We start from the raw sequence: 16080 nt of genomic DNA on the forward strand, positions 1-16080 counted from the left end.
AAGCGGGGCCAGTGTGATGGGCCCAGTTTCATTAGCACAAGGTAATGAGGGAGAGAGAAGGGAAACAAGGAGATGAATAGCTGGGCATCACGCAGGGTCAGGAGAAAAGTAACTCTGCCAAACTGCTTCTGTTGTGGAATATTAGCTATCTTGGCCAATCGATACAAGTTTCTTTGGCAAGTGTTACGGATGGGGGCGCACTCCCCAGTGCGGTCCCTAGGTGTCTCCCTCCGGCTGCCTCACTCATGCACTCACTCATGCACTCACCTGTGTTTAATTGTCACTGATGCTTTATGTACCCTCACTTCCCTTCACTCCCCGCTTAGTCTTCACAGTGTGTTCACCGTTTGTTAGTCGCTTGAGATACGTAAGCCTTTGAATATACAAGCATGCACTGTTTTTGGAGACTGTGTTCTCCCCTTTGTGTTTTCGAGATTAAGTCTGTGTTTGTATCCTGTTTTGCCGACTCTACTTTAAGTAAAGAACCTTTTGTTTGGTACCGCTACCTACTCGTCTGCTTCCCTTTATATGCACCGCACCTGGGTCCGCTTATTATACCAAAACATTACAGGCGAGAAGTATTTCAGGACTTCAATTAAACATTGGGAAGAATGAATAACTAAAAGCGAATGAGAATTGTATGCATACAAAAACAGATGACTGTCTACTGGTGCTCTTCCCCAAAAAGACATTTACATTTACAAAAAGACATTTACATTTACATTAACATTTACAAAAAGACATTTTCTCTGTGAAAGCAGAAGCAGATCCTACTGTATCCTGCTATTCCTGCAAAATACCAGCTGAAGGGGATGTCAGTGTTGTTGTGAGTGGGATACCACCCGTAGGGCTGTCAATGCCGTCCAGCACATACTTCACATAGCTTGGCGGGAGGGTTTGTGTGAAATAATTTGCTAACATGCTGGTTCCCATCACCACTAAGGAGAAACAAATGCTCCAAGAGCCAGACAACTGTAGTGCCTCTGGAGTTATATGGGGGCCTGGAACCTGCCGTAGTGCATTCTGGGTAGGATGGCTCCCTAATCCAAGGGGTTTGAGTTACGAGAATCGACGGCTGCAGTCGCCAAGTGCTGTTGCTGGTCACGCAGACAGGCACACGCACATGCACACACACACACGCACACGCATACACACACACACACACACACACACACATTATGATATCCTCTGAAATGTATTTACGATACTATTAAACTACGAACCTCATTGTGACTGACAACATTGTAAGTACTTGTGAGCTGACTAGATTTACACCAGTAAAAGTGCACTTAATAGGCCGTACACTAAGTATGTAGGTAGGCCTACATGTACAAGAAAGTGGAGGGAAAAAAAGCCATGATAGGACGGCCATACCTTGTGTTCTTCTTCTGTGGTGCACCTATTCCACTGTGACCGGGGGGACTTGCATATCGCGCTGTGAGACTGTGGATAGAGCAGAGAGAGAGAGAGAGAGAGAGACAGAGAGAGAGACAGAGAGAGACTGAGACCAGGAATGAGACTAACGGCCCAAAGGAATCTTTTCAAACTGTGGCATCTTTGACATGCCCCTTAATGCGATAAGTGGAGAGAGTCAGCAGTCGAGGCATGTGTGTGTCTGTAGGCAAGGGCAACTACCACGAGCCTGGTGAGAGAGGGGAAAGAGGAGCACATGGTACGCAAGTACCCATACCACGATTCACGTGATGGACGCCACTTACTCATTACCACGAGTGTTAGAGGCATGTAACAGGCTTTCACTGAATTATATTTGCCTTCAAACTGTCAAGCAGCCTCTCCTCCCCTCCCCTTAAAATGCTCTGAAAACTCTTACAATTAATTTGAGTAGACCGTGGAGGGGAAAACACATTAACCTAAATGAGGGTAAAAAAAAAAAAAAGTAAAACAAAAAAGAAGAAAAATACAGAGGAGGAACCGGAGATTCCTGGAAGCAAAGTCACAATTTACAACGGGACACTCATTCTTAGTCATGTTGAGAGAATTAACGCCGAGGCCGGCGGTTACTGCCTCCTCGACCTCTCTGCTCCTCGTGTTTAACAGGAAATACTTAGAGAGAACTCACACAGGATAAAAACAACTGTGCGGTTTATGAACAAAGGGATACCGTTTAATCACCGCTTACACACTTGTAAATATAACAAGGTCAAAGCCAGGTGGCCAGGGGTTGAGCGAGTGGCTCTGAAGGCATGTGCTTCTCTTCACCCTTCACCAGACTTCTAAAACAGACTCTCCATTGATTCCACCGTCGCTGCTCTGATTAAACACCTCAATCTCCGTTTGCTATTCCATGACTGCTGCCGCTGCGGTTGTCATGACTGCATGTAGTGGCATGTGTGTAATCAGGAGAGCAAATGATAACGGACAGACAGCACAGAGAATGCATGAGACACACAGTGGCTGCAGGTGAAGTAGACAGGAAGTGGAGCTGGGCAAATTACAGAATACTTTCCTAAGCATTCAGAGGAGAAGCCAGTTTGGAGATGCTTTATGATCGCAACATGATAAACATCTAGGTCATCTCACATTCACGGGTCACTTCCTCCCAGGTGGGCTATGCAACAGGAAGAGGGATGACAGGTACAGGAAGTCGGGGGAGATAAGAGCTCTGAGAAGTGACTACAGGCCTATGCTAATTCTCCCTTTGCTATTTCTCCCCAAAAGGAAAGAATTTCAATAAAATATTTGGACCACCGAATAGATCGAATCTTAACTACATTAAAACTGGGCAACATGGAGTGCAAGCAAAATCAGTGCATTGTTGGCCAAAGTCCCAATTGGAAATGAGAGCGATAAGGATCCTTTTGTGGAGCGCAGCTCCGATTCAAATTACTCCAACTCTAATGAGTTTCAGTCCGACTGGCTGTCTGTCTGGTTAACTGTGGACTCTCCCTCCCCCTTGGCAATTAGCACGGCTTTGAATTAATACTGAGGAAGTGCAGAGTCATTGTGGAGTTCTAATTGACCTCAGAGATATCCATTATGCATGGCTCCACTGCTGTATGTTTATGAGCTAGCTGTAGCGCCACTAGCATGGGCCCCAGTCGAAACCCACACAGGGTGACTTCTATTCCAGCATGCTGCATGGGCCTGCACACGGCATTGAGGACATGGAAGATGCATGTATGGCGTATGAAAGTTGAATTAATGAACCAGAGGTTTTCTTCTGTCAATCTCTCCCGCTCTCTTTCTCTTCATCTCTTTTTACTCCATCCATCCAATACTCCTTTTAACAGGAGAGTTAACAGCCGAAGGACGTGGAGAAAGACTGCCATGTCCCCGTGATTAATGAAGACCACCATTCTCAGAGAATGCTTCTTCTTCAACGTCGGCGGAACGGTTGAACTACAAAACCTTCCTCCACTTTTTTTCTTTAAGTGGACTTTTTCAATTCTCTCCTTAGGTTTCACATTGAAGCGGCCCCTATTGTGAATAGCTATTAGTGAGAGTAAGACGAATGTTGCATAAGGCTGGAGTATGGTCACAGGAATAGATCACAGGCTACTGGTTGGAGCAACTACAGCCGCACCGTATATTGGAAATACACAGCAGCCCGTGTAACTCAAAGCAAAACTGACAGGAGTGTGCACCGCACATTTTTCACAGTGGGCCACTTCACCCCCTATAAAAAAGTCTTGGGACATGAAAGCCATGGTATATTCCTAGCCTCAAGCATTTATCCAACCCACGACCTTTAAGATCTGATCATGTGGAAAAAAGCCCCCGACATATGAGGGCAAGATGCACTGGATGTTCAATACGTCAGCTCAAATTGAATCAAACATACATCAGTCTAATGTAGTGAGACCACGGCCTTGCGTATGGTATACACAAGAGCGTCATAATGGAAGACATTGCTGTCCTATTAGATACGAGCAATGGTTATCTATGCACTGGGCTCAACACACAGTCCCCCAGACCCCACTGTTGACAGCATGTATTAAGATGTCCTCCCAGCAGCACATCCAGCATCAAGATAAATCTGATGTGGCCTTTTAACAAGGCTAATCAGTGTGCATTCCATCTCTGTCTCTGTCTTTCTCTCTGCCGCTGTCTTACTGAAATACACACAGACACATGCACACGCACGTACTCTCTACACAGACTCACACACACACACACGCACGCACACACTAAAGTGAGATCGTCAAAAAGGACAGCCTTACAACTATAGTCAACAAACCTAAAATAGAAAGTCTATGTAAAAATACAGTCAGTCAAGCACTATCACACACAAACCTCAGATTAGATTAAAGTACAAACCAAAGCAATCTCTGTATTCAGCAACTAAAGTTCAACTTTCAACATTCTTGCCAAAGTCAATAGTAACTTATAATCGATCTGGTAATAACAGAATAGCATCATAAGCATAGGTGCAATGAAAAAGGGCAATCAATTACTGTACCAGTTCATGACGGCATCAACACAGTCGCCTAATCCAACAAGCCGCTCGTTTGTTGAAGCGTTGACTTCAAAGTGAAGCGGAGACACGGTTTAACAACACAGACCTGACAGGCATACGGTGCTCAGTACTGTACTGTACCTAGAAGACTCAGGCTTGGCCACCGTGTGGGCTTTCCCATAGGGCAGACGGCTCTTCCTCTCCCGGGGTTTGGCAGTGGGCAGGAGGGAGCGCGAGACGAGGGGGTCAACTTGTTCACCACGGGACATGGTGAGTTAAGTGGGAGGAGGGATCGCCAGCCTGCTGTCCCTACCTTCTACAGTAGAGAACCCCAACCCCCCCCCACCCCCCCCTGTCCCCAGGCTCCTGGGTGTCGCGCCCCACCAATGAAGTGGAGTTCCCCTTGAGACACATACAGCCACGCACGCATGCATACACACGCACACACGCGCACACACACACACACACACACACACACACACACACACACACACACACACACACACACACACACACACACACACACACACACACACACACACACACACACACACACACACACACAGAATGCTTGGCTGCTCACATTTACAGTTGCAGCACTGGGTCTTTCTATAGCCAGCACCTGCTGGAACCCTGTTTCAGCATGGCTGGTGTCTAGGGGTAGAAGAGGAGGGGTGGTTGGATGTGTGTGTGTGTGTGTGTGTGTGTGTGTGTGTGTGTTTGTTTGTGTGTGTGAGAGAGAGGGAAAGAGAGAGAGAGCGATAATTGGGTGCTTAAAAAGCAACACTCTTCATTGTTCAATGGCTGAGACTAAGCCCTAGATTGTATTTTTGTATAAAAGATCGAGACACAAAACAACCTGTGGGAGGTCAAGTCTATGTTATTTCTAGATGCTATACCATGTCATAGAGGCAACAAATTACAGAGAACAAATCGTCCTTCAAGCTAATTTACCAGTCTATCATTTCCACACATACAGTATTCCTCTACAACTAAGGGTTCATTTTTGAACTCAGGGTTCATTTTTAGTCAGGCCACAATTAAACCCTTCTGTTCTGTGCCTGAAATTTGACACATGCCGTCCTGGTCTGGCTCATCCATGCTTATTTCTAACCCCAGTAACACTACAATATCTCCCTCACTATATCTGGTCATATCTGACTTAAACCACCACTGCTGCGGCCTCTTCCCCATAGGGAGAACAATAGCTTCCTTTATCAGTGATAGGCCGTGAAGCATCGCCTCCGCCGGGCCCTAAATCCCCAGGCCTTAATTTAGTTATCGCCCCAGGAGAGAAGGATGTCTCCTGGGCAGATGGACCCTGGGTCTTTTTTGAACCACGTCTCCATAGGTCTCTGGCCCCCTGGCCCACTTCTGATAGGTGACATCACCCCGAGCCTGGCATGAGGACTGGGCTGCACTGCTGCCGTGGCGTGCCCAGAATGCCGGCCTCGGCCTTGTGTTCGAGCCGAGGCCGGCGGGGTCTCGACAGCACCTGTCGCTGCCAGGAGGGGTCCCAGGAGCTGAGGCAGGAATGGGGGGCAGCTGTGCCTTTCCCCCCTCCCCCCCCCACACACAAATACTCACAGCCAGGCTAAAACCCCCCACTCAGCTACCCCCCCCCCCCCCCCCCCCCACACCTCTTTCTAACCGGATCTGACCAGGGGAATGCCACCCATGTGTGGTATTCTTTGCCTCTCTTTAGATGCTTCTCTCAGGCTGGAATGTCTATTTACATCACAGGGCTGGGCTTTCCTGTTTTTATTGCTTATCTGGCTGTGGTGTCACTTGCTCTACTTCTGCAACGATGAGCTAATGCTCCTCTGTATCAAGGGTTAACGACTCCCTTTATATCTAATGGCAATTGTATATTATTGACCTATCCTACAGAAACAAGCTACAGCATTGGAACCAGAAGTAAAAATATCCCAAATTGTCCCTAACCAGAAATAACACAATGGCAAAGTATACTGGCAAGTATACTGTATACTTAGCTGGAAATTGTGTAATGAGGTTTCAGCCAAACCTGTAAACTGTTAGTTTCAACACACAATTCCACGTCGTTTTGTGCTGTGTGACGATGAGTCAGACAGTTAGACCTACCTGGACTGCATCTCTTGCGTTTTGAGGGGGCTCGCCGGCGCCGCCCCTGTGGTCTGGTGCGTGAGCTCCACCAAGGACTGGTAATACTGCTGCTGATGCTGCTGCTGCTGCTTGTAGCGTGACAGGATGAAGAAGAGGCCCAGGATGGTTTTCAGATTCCCATTCCTGATTTCTGTTGGGTTAGAGAGAGAGAGAGAAGAACAGACAGTGTGAACCTCCGGCTAGCTGAGAGAAAGAGACATCTGATACTAAGGGCACTGTGAGTCGAGATCAAAACAAAACTCTGTATTACTCATTTGTTTCATTTTTTGTCTCAAAAAATGAGGAAGTACAGTCTGAAACAGTGGGTGACTTACTGTAAGTATAGCGTGTCACTCGTGACTGAACAACTGTCTTATTTAGCTGTAGCCTGGGTTACTGCAGGACATATTTTTAGTACTACTGTATATAGAATAGCAGATGTTGATTATGTTTTCAAAATTACTGGGCCAGGAATTCACGTCATGTCACTGTATGAGCCTACATAATGCCATGACTGTCTTACACACCCCAGAACTTTATCTCAATACAAAGCTTTAACTGAATCTACTCCTGCAAAGAAAACAAACTGAAGAGTAGCCAAAACACCACTGGGAGATGTGATTTATCAACGCAGTATAGAGGAATGGAAATTGATTCAGTAACAGTCAGTGGTCCTCTAGCCACCACTAACGCATCCATTTGTGAAATGGGCTTCATATCATATCAAAACGTTTCTAATACTGTAGCTGACACAAGGAAAGCTGAAAGATTGCAACAGCTGATGCAGCAGTTTTTTTAGGTAGGAGTCTCAACTTTCTACTCCGCCATCCGTGGCCCTGTTGTTTGCAGATTGCAAAAGTTGGGGAAGATTAATCTTCAGGCTTTTCGATTTCTAACTCCCCGGCAGCAGTAATTTATTGTACATTGCAGAAGTCTGAACTGCAGCTTTCTTTTTTTCTTGAAAAACGACAATGTCGCAGATTCATTCAACAAAGCAATTGGTCACTGGGCAGGAAATATTTGGGGATTTGTAGTTAAGGACACAATAGAAAAACAGCAATACAGGGCCGGCTGAGGTTAAAGGTGGAAACTTGATGAGCATCAGATAGCATTTGGGACCATGTGAAGACTATATAGATAAAGATAAATAAATAAGTACACAAATAAAGATATTTGACATTCAGTAAATGTGACAAATTGTTTCCCCTTGGTCAATATAGATATGGAACAACTTTCCGAGAACAAAGTTATCCCGGCAGGGTTGACATTTAGAAATCTATTATTACAGAGGGGTAACTGAGCCAAAATTGATCTCAATATCAGTTAATGGACGGAGGTCAAGCATGATATGGCTTCCTCTAACGTCAGCTTTCTCTTTATCAGAGTCCTGGTCCCACTCTTTACACTCTCCCTGCTTCCACTGACCTTTTTTTTTCTTGGAACTACCCAAGCTTATAACCAAATAATGGTTAGTTATGCTAAGCTCTATTGGCCCCAGCATACAGGAGCTCATATCTTATTCCCATGTGGGCTAAAGTGCTGTCTGCACTTCAGTGCAGTTTCTCCTTGGCCCACAGTTAGACTAAATGGGCCTCGCTTCGAGAGACTTTCAAGTGGTTAACGTGGTTTCATTGAACCTTTTCTTTTTTCTGGCTTCTTTTACGAGCCACAAAGGACTCAAGAGGAGGTGGAGGGGAGAGTTCTGCTAGGCCTGAGCGATACAGGAAAGGCATTGAGAGAAATGTGACTGCTGAACCACTCGCCCCTATCAATCTATCCTGGATTTAATCCCCAGACACAGGCTGACATAGCCTAGGCCTCTTTCGAAAACATTTGACCCTCCCAGCCAGGGCCTCAAACTTTGGAGTAGAGAAAGAGGAAGCTTAGCTAAGCTAAGTTTCCTCTATTTAAAGTATAATAAGGTATTCATATTATATTTCACATTCTCTTCCCTTTTTTAGCTATTTTGATCACCGACTGGCTTAGAATTGAGACCATTACAGATATAGACACAATGATGGTTGAGTCTCCCATGCCATTTTTCACTGTCGGGTCGAGAAAGACTACCCTTGACCCAAAGCAGAGAGGTGTTTACGTGCTAACTGGGCTAGCAAAAACAGCTCTCTTTGAACAGGCATCTGTACCCACAGAGATCAAGGGCTTGGTATGGGACCAGGTCACAATGTGGTTTCCAGTCCTACACCAATAAGAACCAAGCCCCTACAGTCCAACCAGTTCTGCTTGGCTGACCTGACCCTGCCACGACACTGATTTTAATGCTTCTAATGACCTGCCATGGAGGACCCCTCCCTGTACACTGTTATAAACTGCAGGAAATGCCGTTTTAGGGGTTCACACCTGCTTTTAAAGGGCTTGGTTTGAGTAGAAGGGCTTGCCTCTCAAATAGAAAGCAGGAATGGATGCTATCTGCAGGTTAAGTCTTCAGAACTGAAAGGCAGAACTGAAATGCATTGGAAGAGACCATGGCAAAAACTGACCTTCTGGTGCTGGGAACTGAAAGGTCCTTTTTGAATGGTTTTCATACGGTTCACTGACAGTCTGTTTACTGCCAGGGGATGCATCATGAAAGTAAATTCAGTCCTATTGTACATTTGTAATATCAGCGTATAGTTATGTAAGGGATAACTGTGTCACTCTTTGCATTCTATGAAGTATCTGGGGACGTAGACGCATGTGACAAACAAGATCAATGCATCTGGCACATCAGAGTTTAAGATCGCCCACGGACGCCCTCTTAGAGTTTTTGGAGAGATTATTAAAATGAGTTTGTTTTGTTGGAAAAATCCTATACCCTCCAAGTACATCAAACGTCCCTTTTTCTTTTTTAACTCCATGCCTCGTAAAAACTATAAGCACAAGCGTATGGAGGCCTCTAGAGTCTGTGGAGCCCACAGCTAATTTAATTATGTGTGCTTCTCACAGCTTAGGGGAAAAGGCCCGCCTGGCCACTCCATACACACACATGGCCCAGAGTAGAGACCTTCTCCCATAAATGAAGTGATGAGGAGCAACAGGAACAGGGCCGGAGAGGAGAGTAACCCAATAGCCTGTATATTTAGAGACCCCTTTAAAATACCAGGCCGGCAATGTCACTTTGCTGTTTTTAGGGGGGCAACATTTAGAGTAGCCGGTCAGTGTGTCGGGCTGTGAGGCTTTTTTCTGCCTCCAAAGAGGTCAAGGGCACCCCTACCTCCCCAAACTTTACAGGGGAGTCGGACCAACGGGGGTCTGAGGCAACAAACACAGGTCTTAAATATATAGTTGTCTAGTTACTGCCCGAACTAGTTCAGACATGTCAACACCCATACGAGTAAGGCCGTATATCTGTTTAATAGCTGCTTGGAGAAAAGTGGAGGGAGTGACCCCAAATGGGCCATTGGAAAATTATGAGTAGCGTCATTTGTTAAGCTCTTTGTTCTTGCATTAACTCTCCACCATGGAAACCACATCTCATGGTAGAGCCACTTAAATGAGAGCTTTACAATCCTCGACTCCTTGTTATTCTTGTGCTGCATTCAGTCATATGGGTTAACAATCATCAGTTTCTTCATCAGTTCCTGCTCTGTTTGACTTCAATGACGTAGGATTCAGTCTTACCTTCTGCGGAGAGCCCTTGTACATTCACTCCTCTGGCGTCTAGGAAACTGAGGCAGGCGTCCACATTCTCAATCTGAGGACAAAAGACACATAGGAGATCGACAGTCAGTAGAGGAAAGCAGAAGACGAACTGTAGCAAGCAAGTGGAACTATAGTGAGTGGATACTTGACATTCAATGTGCCTTATGTCCCAGTGGGATGGATATGGGCTAATCGGCGTGTTGCCCATAAAGCAATCCATTGTCTTGTTATGGCAGAGTCTGCCGTGACCCGTGTACGACCCTGGGAGACGGGAAGGCGGCCTGACATAGTGACCACAGTGTATCCCACCTACACAGCCCCAACCCCAGCCTCAGGCGGCCCGGGTCGGTATGCATACAGTTACAGGAGCTGTGGCCCACTGGAGGCCAATTACGACACAATACACGCCTGACTGAGTGTATGAGAGTCAACAAACCGTGCCCGGCCTCTCTCTGAGTGACAAAGGCAGACTAAGTCACCAGTCACAGCTCTGTGAGCCACTGCACATTCCGCGAGGGTGGCTAACGCGTGGCTCAGTGTGTACGGCAGGCCGTCTCTGACCTCCTCAGAGCGGTCTTTCATGAGGGGTCGTCACAGGGCAGAGCGCTCCACTGGGCCGTATTGTGCCGGGGTCCTGTGAGGGCGGGCTACGCTGGCAAGGCTAGACCAGACAGGCGCCCAGTGGCAGTGATATTGAATGGATACTCTCTCATTCTCTCTCCCTGCCTCTCTCTCTCTATCTCTCTGCATTAGCCTGGACTCTCACCAGTAGTAGCCTGAGGGGATATGTCAGCCCAGAAGAGCAGTGGTACAATCTATGTAGTGTTGTCTGAGGCTGGAGAGGACTGTTGACTCAATGAGCACAATGTAATAGTATGTCAATGACGAATACAGCTAAGAATATAAACCAATATACACTATGAGGACCACCAAGTATCTATACCCTTTTTACATCACCCACCCCTCACATCTAACCCCACACATATTGGTTGTGCTTACAGTTCAGTTGTAATTCCAAGGCAAAGGCACATTCTATAGCATATAAACATTGCATGGATTGTACCCAGCCCAGCCAAGCCAAGCCCAGCCTTGACCCATGTCCCAGGCTGTCTCGGGAGAGGGAAGTGAATTTACAGCCTGAGAAGCATGGGCAAATGGGTCTGGGTCGTCTGACTTCACTACTGTTCCTGCCCCAGACACAGCCCTCCAGCCCAGTGGCAGTCAGGCCTACTGTAGGGAGAGAGCGAGGGCAAGATAGATGTCTGTTTACACTGCCTGTATCAACATGGGTCTGAGAACACGAGGACCATCACACACAGCCACTCCATCTGCCTCACACAACACAAGGAACAGACTATTAAAAAATACAGCCAAGATGGCGGCCGTTTACATGTGGGTTCACCCCACATATGCTCAGACACATGTGCACTTGAACCAAACTGTTTGATTATCTTTCTCTTGTAAAAGTTTGACTAACACTCATCATGGAAGGCCATGTGCTGAGCACTGAACATGATGCTCATAATTTCAGTCTAATTAAGCTAAGGGCTAAGTATTGAATGCACATGCATGTTGTTCCATTTTAGGGATGTGGTGAGACAAAAAAAAATAAGGAGGCAAACAATGAATTCTGATGGCGAATCGTGAGCATCTGTGCAAATTAGCGCCATATAAACACAGATGAAATGTAATCAACGGGATACACATGGCATCACCTCCCCTCTTCAAGATTAACATTTCAATTATGCTCTAAATGGCTATTTTCAAATATTTACGGCGTCAAATACCATGGGATGCCTGCACAGGCTCTGTGCATCTGTTCCACAGGCACGGAGAAGGGGAGGAGGAGGAGAGACAGAGGGAGAGCATGTTTGACACAAAGACAGAAGAATCAACTTATATGAAAACAGACAGTAAATCTCTTTAGTAGGAGTGAGCCCTGTCTAATACTTAAAGGGAAGGGGCCAACGAAAATATGTCACTGATAAAATCCATAAGGCTTGCCTTGAAGACCTGCCATTGAATGACAATCCAACCACAGCTTTGGGTTTTATTTAGATCATACCCCTGTATTTTTTTTTTGTCTGTCTTTAAATTCAAATGACGTAAACAAGCTAAATTGCAATTTGAAGCGTTGATGATAAGTTCAGTGTTAATGTTCCGCTGCACTTGGTGATATAAACCGCCATTTTGGTGGGCGGTTTGGCTTGTGGGTTTTTAACAGCTTCTTGAGGAACTCAGATCCTTTATTTTTCCAACGTAAATTGACATTTTACAGATCCAGATAAGTCATTAAAAGTGATTTGGAACGGAACATTTTCATGAGGCACAATTCATCAAGTCAGATTATGAATAACTGACATATACAATATGCACTGACATCTGACAAGAACACAAACATAGGAAAATGATTGCCATTTAGACGAACGCGTTTGACTCAACTAATGATGTTAAGTTGTTAAAGTTTATGGTTGTTTTAGTTATAACCATCATAAATCAAACCATGGTCAATTTATAGTAGACACACCACACAGATCAAAATATGAGGCTCTTATGCTGACTAAATGTTTGCATTTTAATTTGCTCACTTTGCTCCTAGTCCCAAAAATGTGTGTCAAGGCATGTTGGGCCTCTCTACTGGTATCAAGTAACTACCACATGAAGGCTGGATTTGGAAAGTGTTATCCCTCAGACACAACTGTGATATACAAATGGTCCCACGTCTCAATTACTATCCTACGCACCGAAAGTAATCTGGTTAAAAACAACATGAAAATACCACAGCGTTTGTGCTTCATTGTAGGCCTACCGCTGCTACACCATTCAATTCACGTTACCATCAGGGAAGCCAGAAGAAACATTACTTGTATTGTCAAAAAGTTGACTCAATATAGAGACTTAACGATAAGGGGCCTATACTATATTCAATTTCCTCCTTTAGAAACCTGTTACGTTGAGTTCCACCACTAAGAGAGGGAGGTTGAGCCGCATGCTGGGGTGTGGTGATAGCCCATAAATTCCTGTGGGCGTTGAAGTCTAATGAGCAAGAGGATCATTTATACTGGAGCGTCGCATAACTGAGATGCTTTTTTACTGCATGATTATGCTTTAATCACTCTAGCTGCGTCTGCGCCGGCCACAGAGGAGGGCTTTGAAGCCCAAACGTTAACAGGCTGACGAAACCTCGTCTTCACTTAAACTGGCAACAGCTGAGGGAAACAGAAACGTTTATGGGGGAGGAAGAACTTGAACTTGGCTGTATGTGTCCGTTTGGTCTTGATGGATCTGGCCCCAATATGAGGGATTTTTGGTCTAAAAGTCTAAGACTTTTTGAGTTGATGGCTCAGTCACAACAGTAAAGCACCTTTCATGCCGTCACTCTGCTGTCTCCTGCTTTTGAAACCAACCTTAGTGGTCTTTTCTCATGCCCCCTCCCAAACATAATCATTCTCCATTAAAGGTTCCCTGGCTTTCCTTTCACTTACTCTCTGTCTCTCTCATCCTTCTATCTATCCATCTCGCTGCTCTTCTTTGAGAGTCTGACACACTGCCTTTCCCACCAGTTCCCTCAAACAGACTATCCATATCACCCCTGGCTCTGCTCCTGGCTCTGACTCTCCGAGCAGGCCCATCACTCTCCATGTATCCAAAGTGGAAGACGGCTGACAAGCCATGAATCAAAATGGAGTTGCTCAAGCAGGACCACTGTGGTTGATGGGTGGGGGTTGGGGGGGGGGATCCGTTGAGACATTAGAGCTGAGGGGAATTCGATACCGCATCCCAAGGTAATCACTGAATGTGATGAAATCCAATGTAAGGAGTCCGTTCATATCTGATATCACTCACACTGAATTGCGGAGAAGAGTAAAAAGGGGGTGTTGCGTAATTTGAGTTATGCAATATTGATTCGGTTGACAGTCCTCCTGATCGTCTTCTCTGACTGGTTCTCTACTGTTCTTTTTTATATGGCTGTCATATACAGCACAATCTTTAGCCAAAGATATGAAGACAGGAACTACGAGAAAAGTGTCTCTCCTTTGATGCTACTTTGATGCTTTTTGGATATTTCTCTTCTTCTGTCCCTCAATGGAAAGAGAGTCTCATTGATAGTGCTTTTAGTTATTAGCTTTAGCTTAGCTATTTAGCTTTTAAGATTGTGTTATTTAGGGTTAGGGTTAGGGTTATACAGGGGTATGATCTGCTGGTCTTACCAGCATGATGCACCCTCTTCAATTGTGTGCATGTTTTCCAATGATTCTATATGGGGGGGTGGGGTCTGCTTTATAATAGTCCTTCCCTTTAGCTATTTGCTTACAGAGGAATACAGTGAGACAAAAAACACAGAATACTGAGGTCTGTACAACACCTACGCAACATCAAATTGAATAATTAGGCATTTCAGCCATTACATTTCTTTCTGTATTCTCCTAGTATCATTTGGCAACCAAAAACATAAGCTTACTGTAGACACATTCACAGCTTTCTACCTGAGGATTTGCCGCCCCCACCACTATGACCTCATCACACATGCTCTCGTTCAAACATGTAAGAGGAGATTACTGTTGACAGGCTACAATCACAGCTCTGTCTGTCCTGCCTGGGGCACTTTGCCCAAGGGCTGGCGAGGTCAAACGCTTGCGTCTGAAAACCGCGGTTTACATAACCTGCTGACCGGTGGAGGAGGAAGGTGAGAAATGCCTTTACAGCTTGTATGGCAGCTTCCTGCCACTGTCTGGCCTCCTGTGACCTAGAATACCTAGCACAGCCCGACCGCAAGCTCCTCTCTCCTTAGGGCTGGGGAGGAAGGCTTGAGATGAGAGGGTGGGAAGTCGTGACGACTCTTCCAATTGATTGACACCATGACTCTTCCCGGGCCGTATCACATTGAGGTTGATTGAGAGGGTTGCTATGTCAAGCCCTGTTAGGGCAGAATGGGGCCAAATGAAAGTGGGAAAAGGACAATTAAGGGTCTTTTTAGAGCTCGAATCCCTCAGGGGGTAGACTGGCATAAAAAAAGTATTTTGGGAAGTGCTGAACTGTATTTATGGTGCAGAGAAGTGAGAGGAAGAGAGAGAGAGAGAGAGAGAGAGAGAGAAAGAGAGAGCAAGCGAGCGAGAGAGTGTGTGTTCCTCAGCTTTGTAAAGGGAAAGAGAGATCAAAGGTTAGTCTTCTCTCAGAGGACTTTTTTTTTTAACTAGTCAGCTCTTTTCTTTTTAACAGGACAGACATCCAGGCCTTTTTTCTTCATAATGAGTGATTAAAAGTGTCCATGTGGGGTACAACTGGGAACATAACTGGCCCGTAGGTGTCCATGTGGGGTACAACTGGGAACATAACTGGCCCGTAGGTGTTCCCTCTACTGTTCTAAAATAGCCAGCTAAGTGCAAACACATGAGGGGGTCAATCCCTGGCTCGCTTGGAGGAAGCGTGGAGGTGGTGGGACGAGCACTTGGATCTGGTCCATGGCAGTCAGACAGGGCTAGAGATTAGGGTTTCTCAAATGCTGGGGGACCCATAGAACTGCCTGTTTTTTAGGGTTAGAGTTAGAGTTAGGGTTAGCTCCGCACTAATTCATATGAGACATACCTGAGAGAAATACTGAAGAATGAGTCAAACTCTTCATACGTCAAGAACAACTATCCACCTGCTTAGGGCCCCTTAGAGTCAAAATCACTGTACAGTCATAGCGCCCCCTAGGGACATTGTCACAAACTTAGCGTTTCTCCAGACCAACTGATCCTCTCTCCACTCCAGATAGGCTGACAGCTGGGGCCTGCAAATGAAATAACCTGTGCAATAACACCACACAGATGTCCTACAGTTTAGCCACAAAGGAACCCACACCAGCCTTTCATATCAGGTACATTATCAATCTGAGAGGGCTAATACCAAACCATATT

The 16080-nt window shown here is 45.7% G+C and overlaps 1 protein-coding gene across 1 annotated transcript in view; it reads right to left on the reverse strand.

The window, feature by feature from the left end:
- LOC310820297 (neuron navigator 3-like) overlaps positions 1–16080 on the reverse strand; it is a gene marked incomplete at both ends in the record, with an annotated part of 87349 nt that overhangs the window by 26099 nt on the left and 45170 nt on the right. Inside the window, 3 exons of the mRNA XM_083691878.1 lie at positions 1375–1443; positions 6521–6692; positions 10160–10232. Of these exons, the coding sequence (XP_083548004.1) occupies positions 1375–1443; positions 6521–6692; positions 10160–10232 (314 nt within the window). The remainder of the gene's footprint in view (positions 1–1374; positions 1444–6520; positions 6693–10159; positions 10233–16080) is intronic.

This window comes from Argentina silus (genome assembly GCF_951799395.1).
Source record: "Argentina silus genome assembly, chromosome: 20".
Classification (NCBI taxonomy): Eukaryota; Metazoa; Chordata; class Actinopteri; order Argentiniformes; family Argentinidae; genus Argentina; species Argentina silus.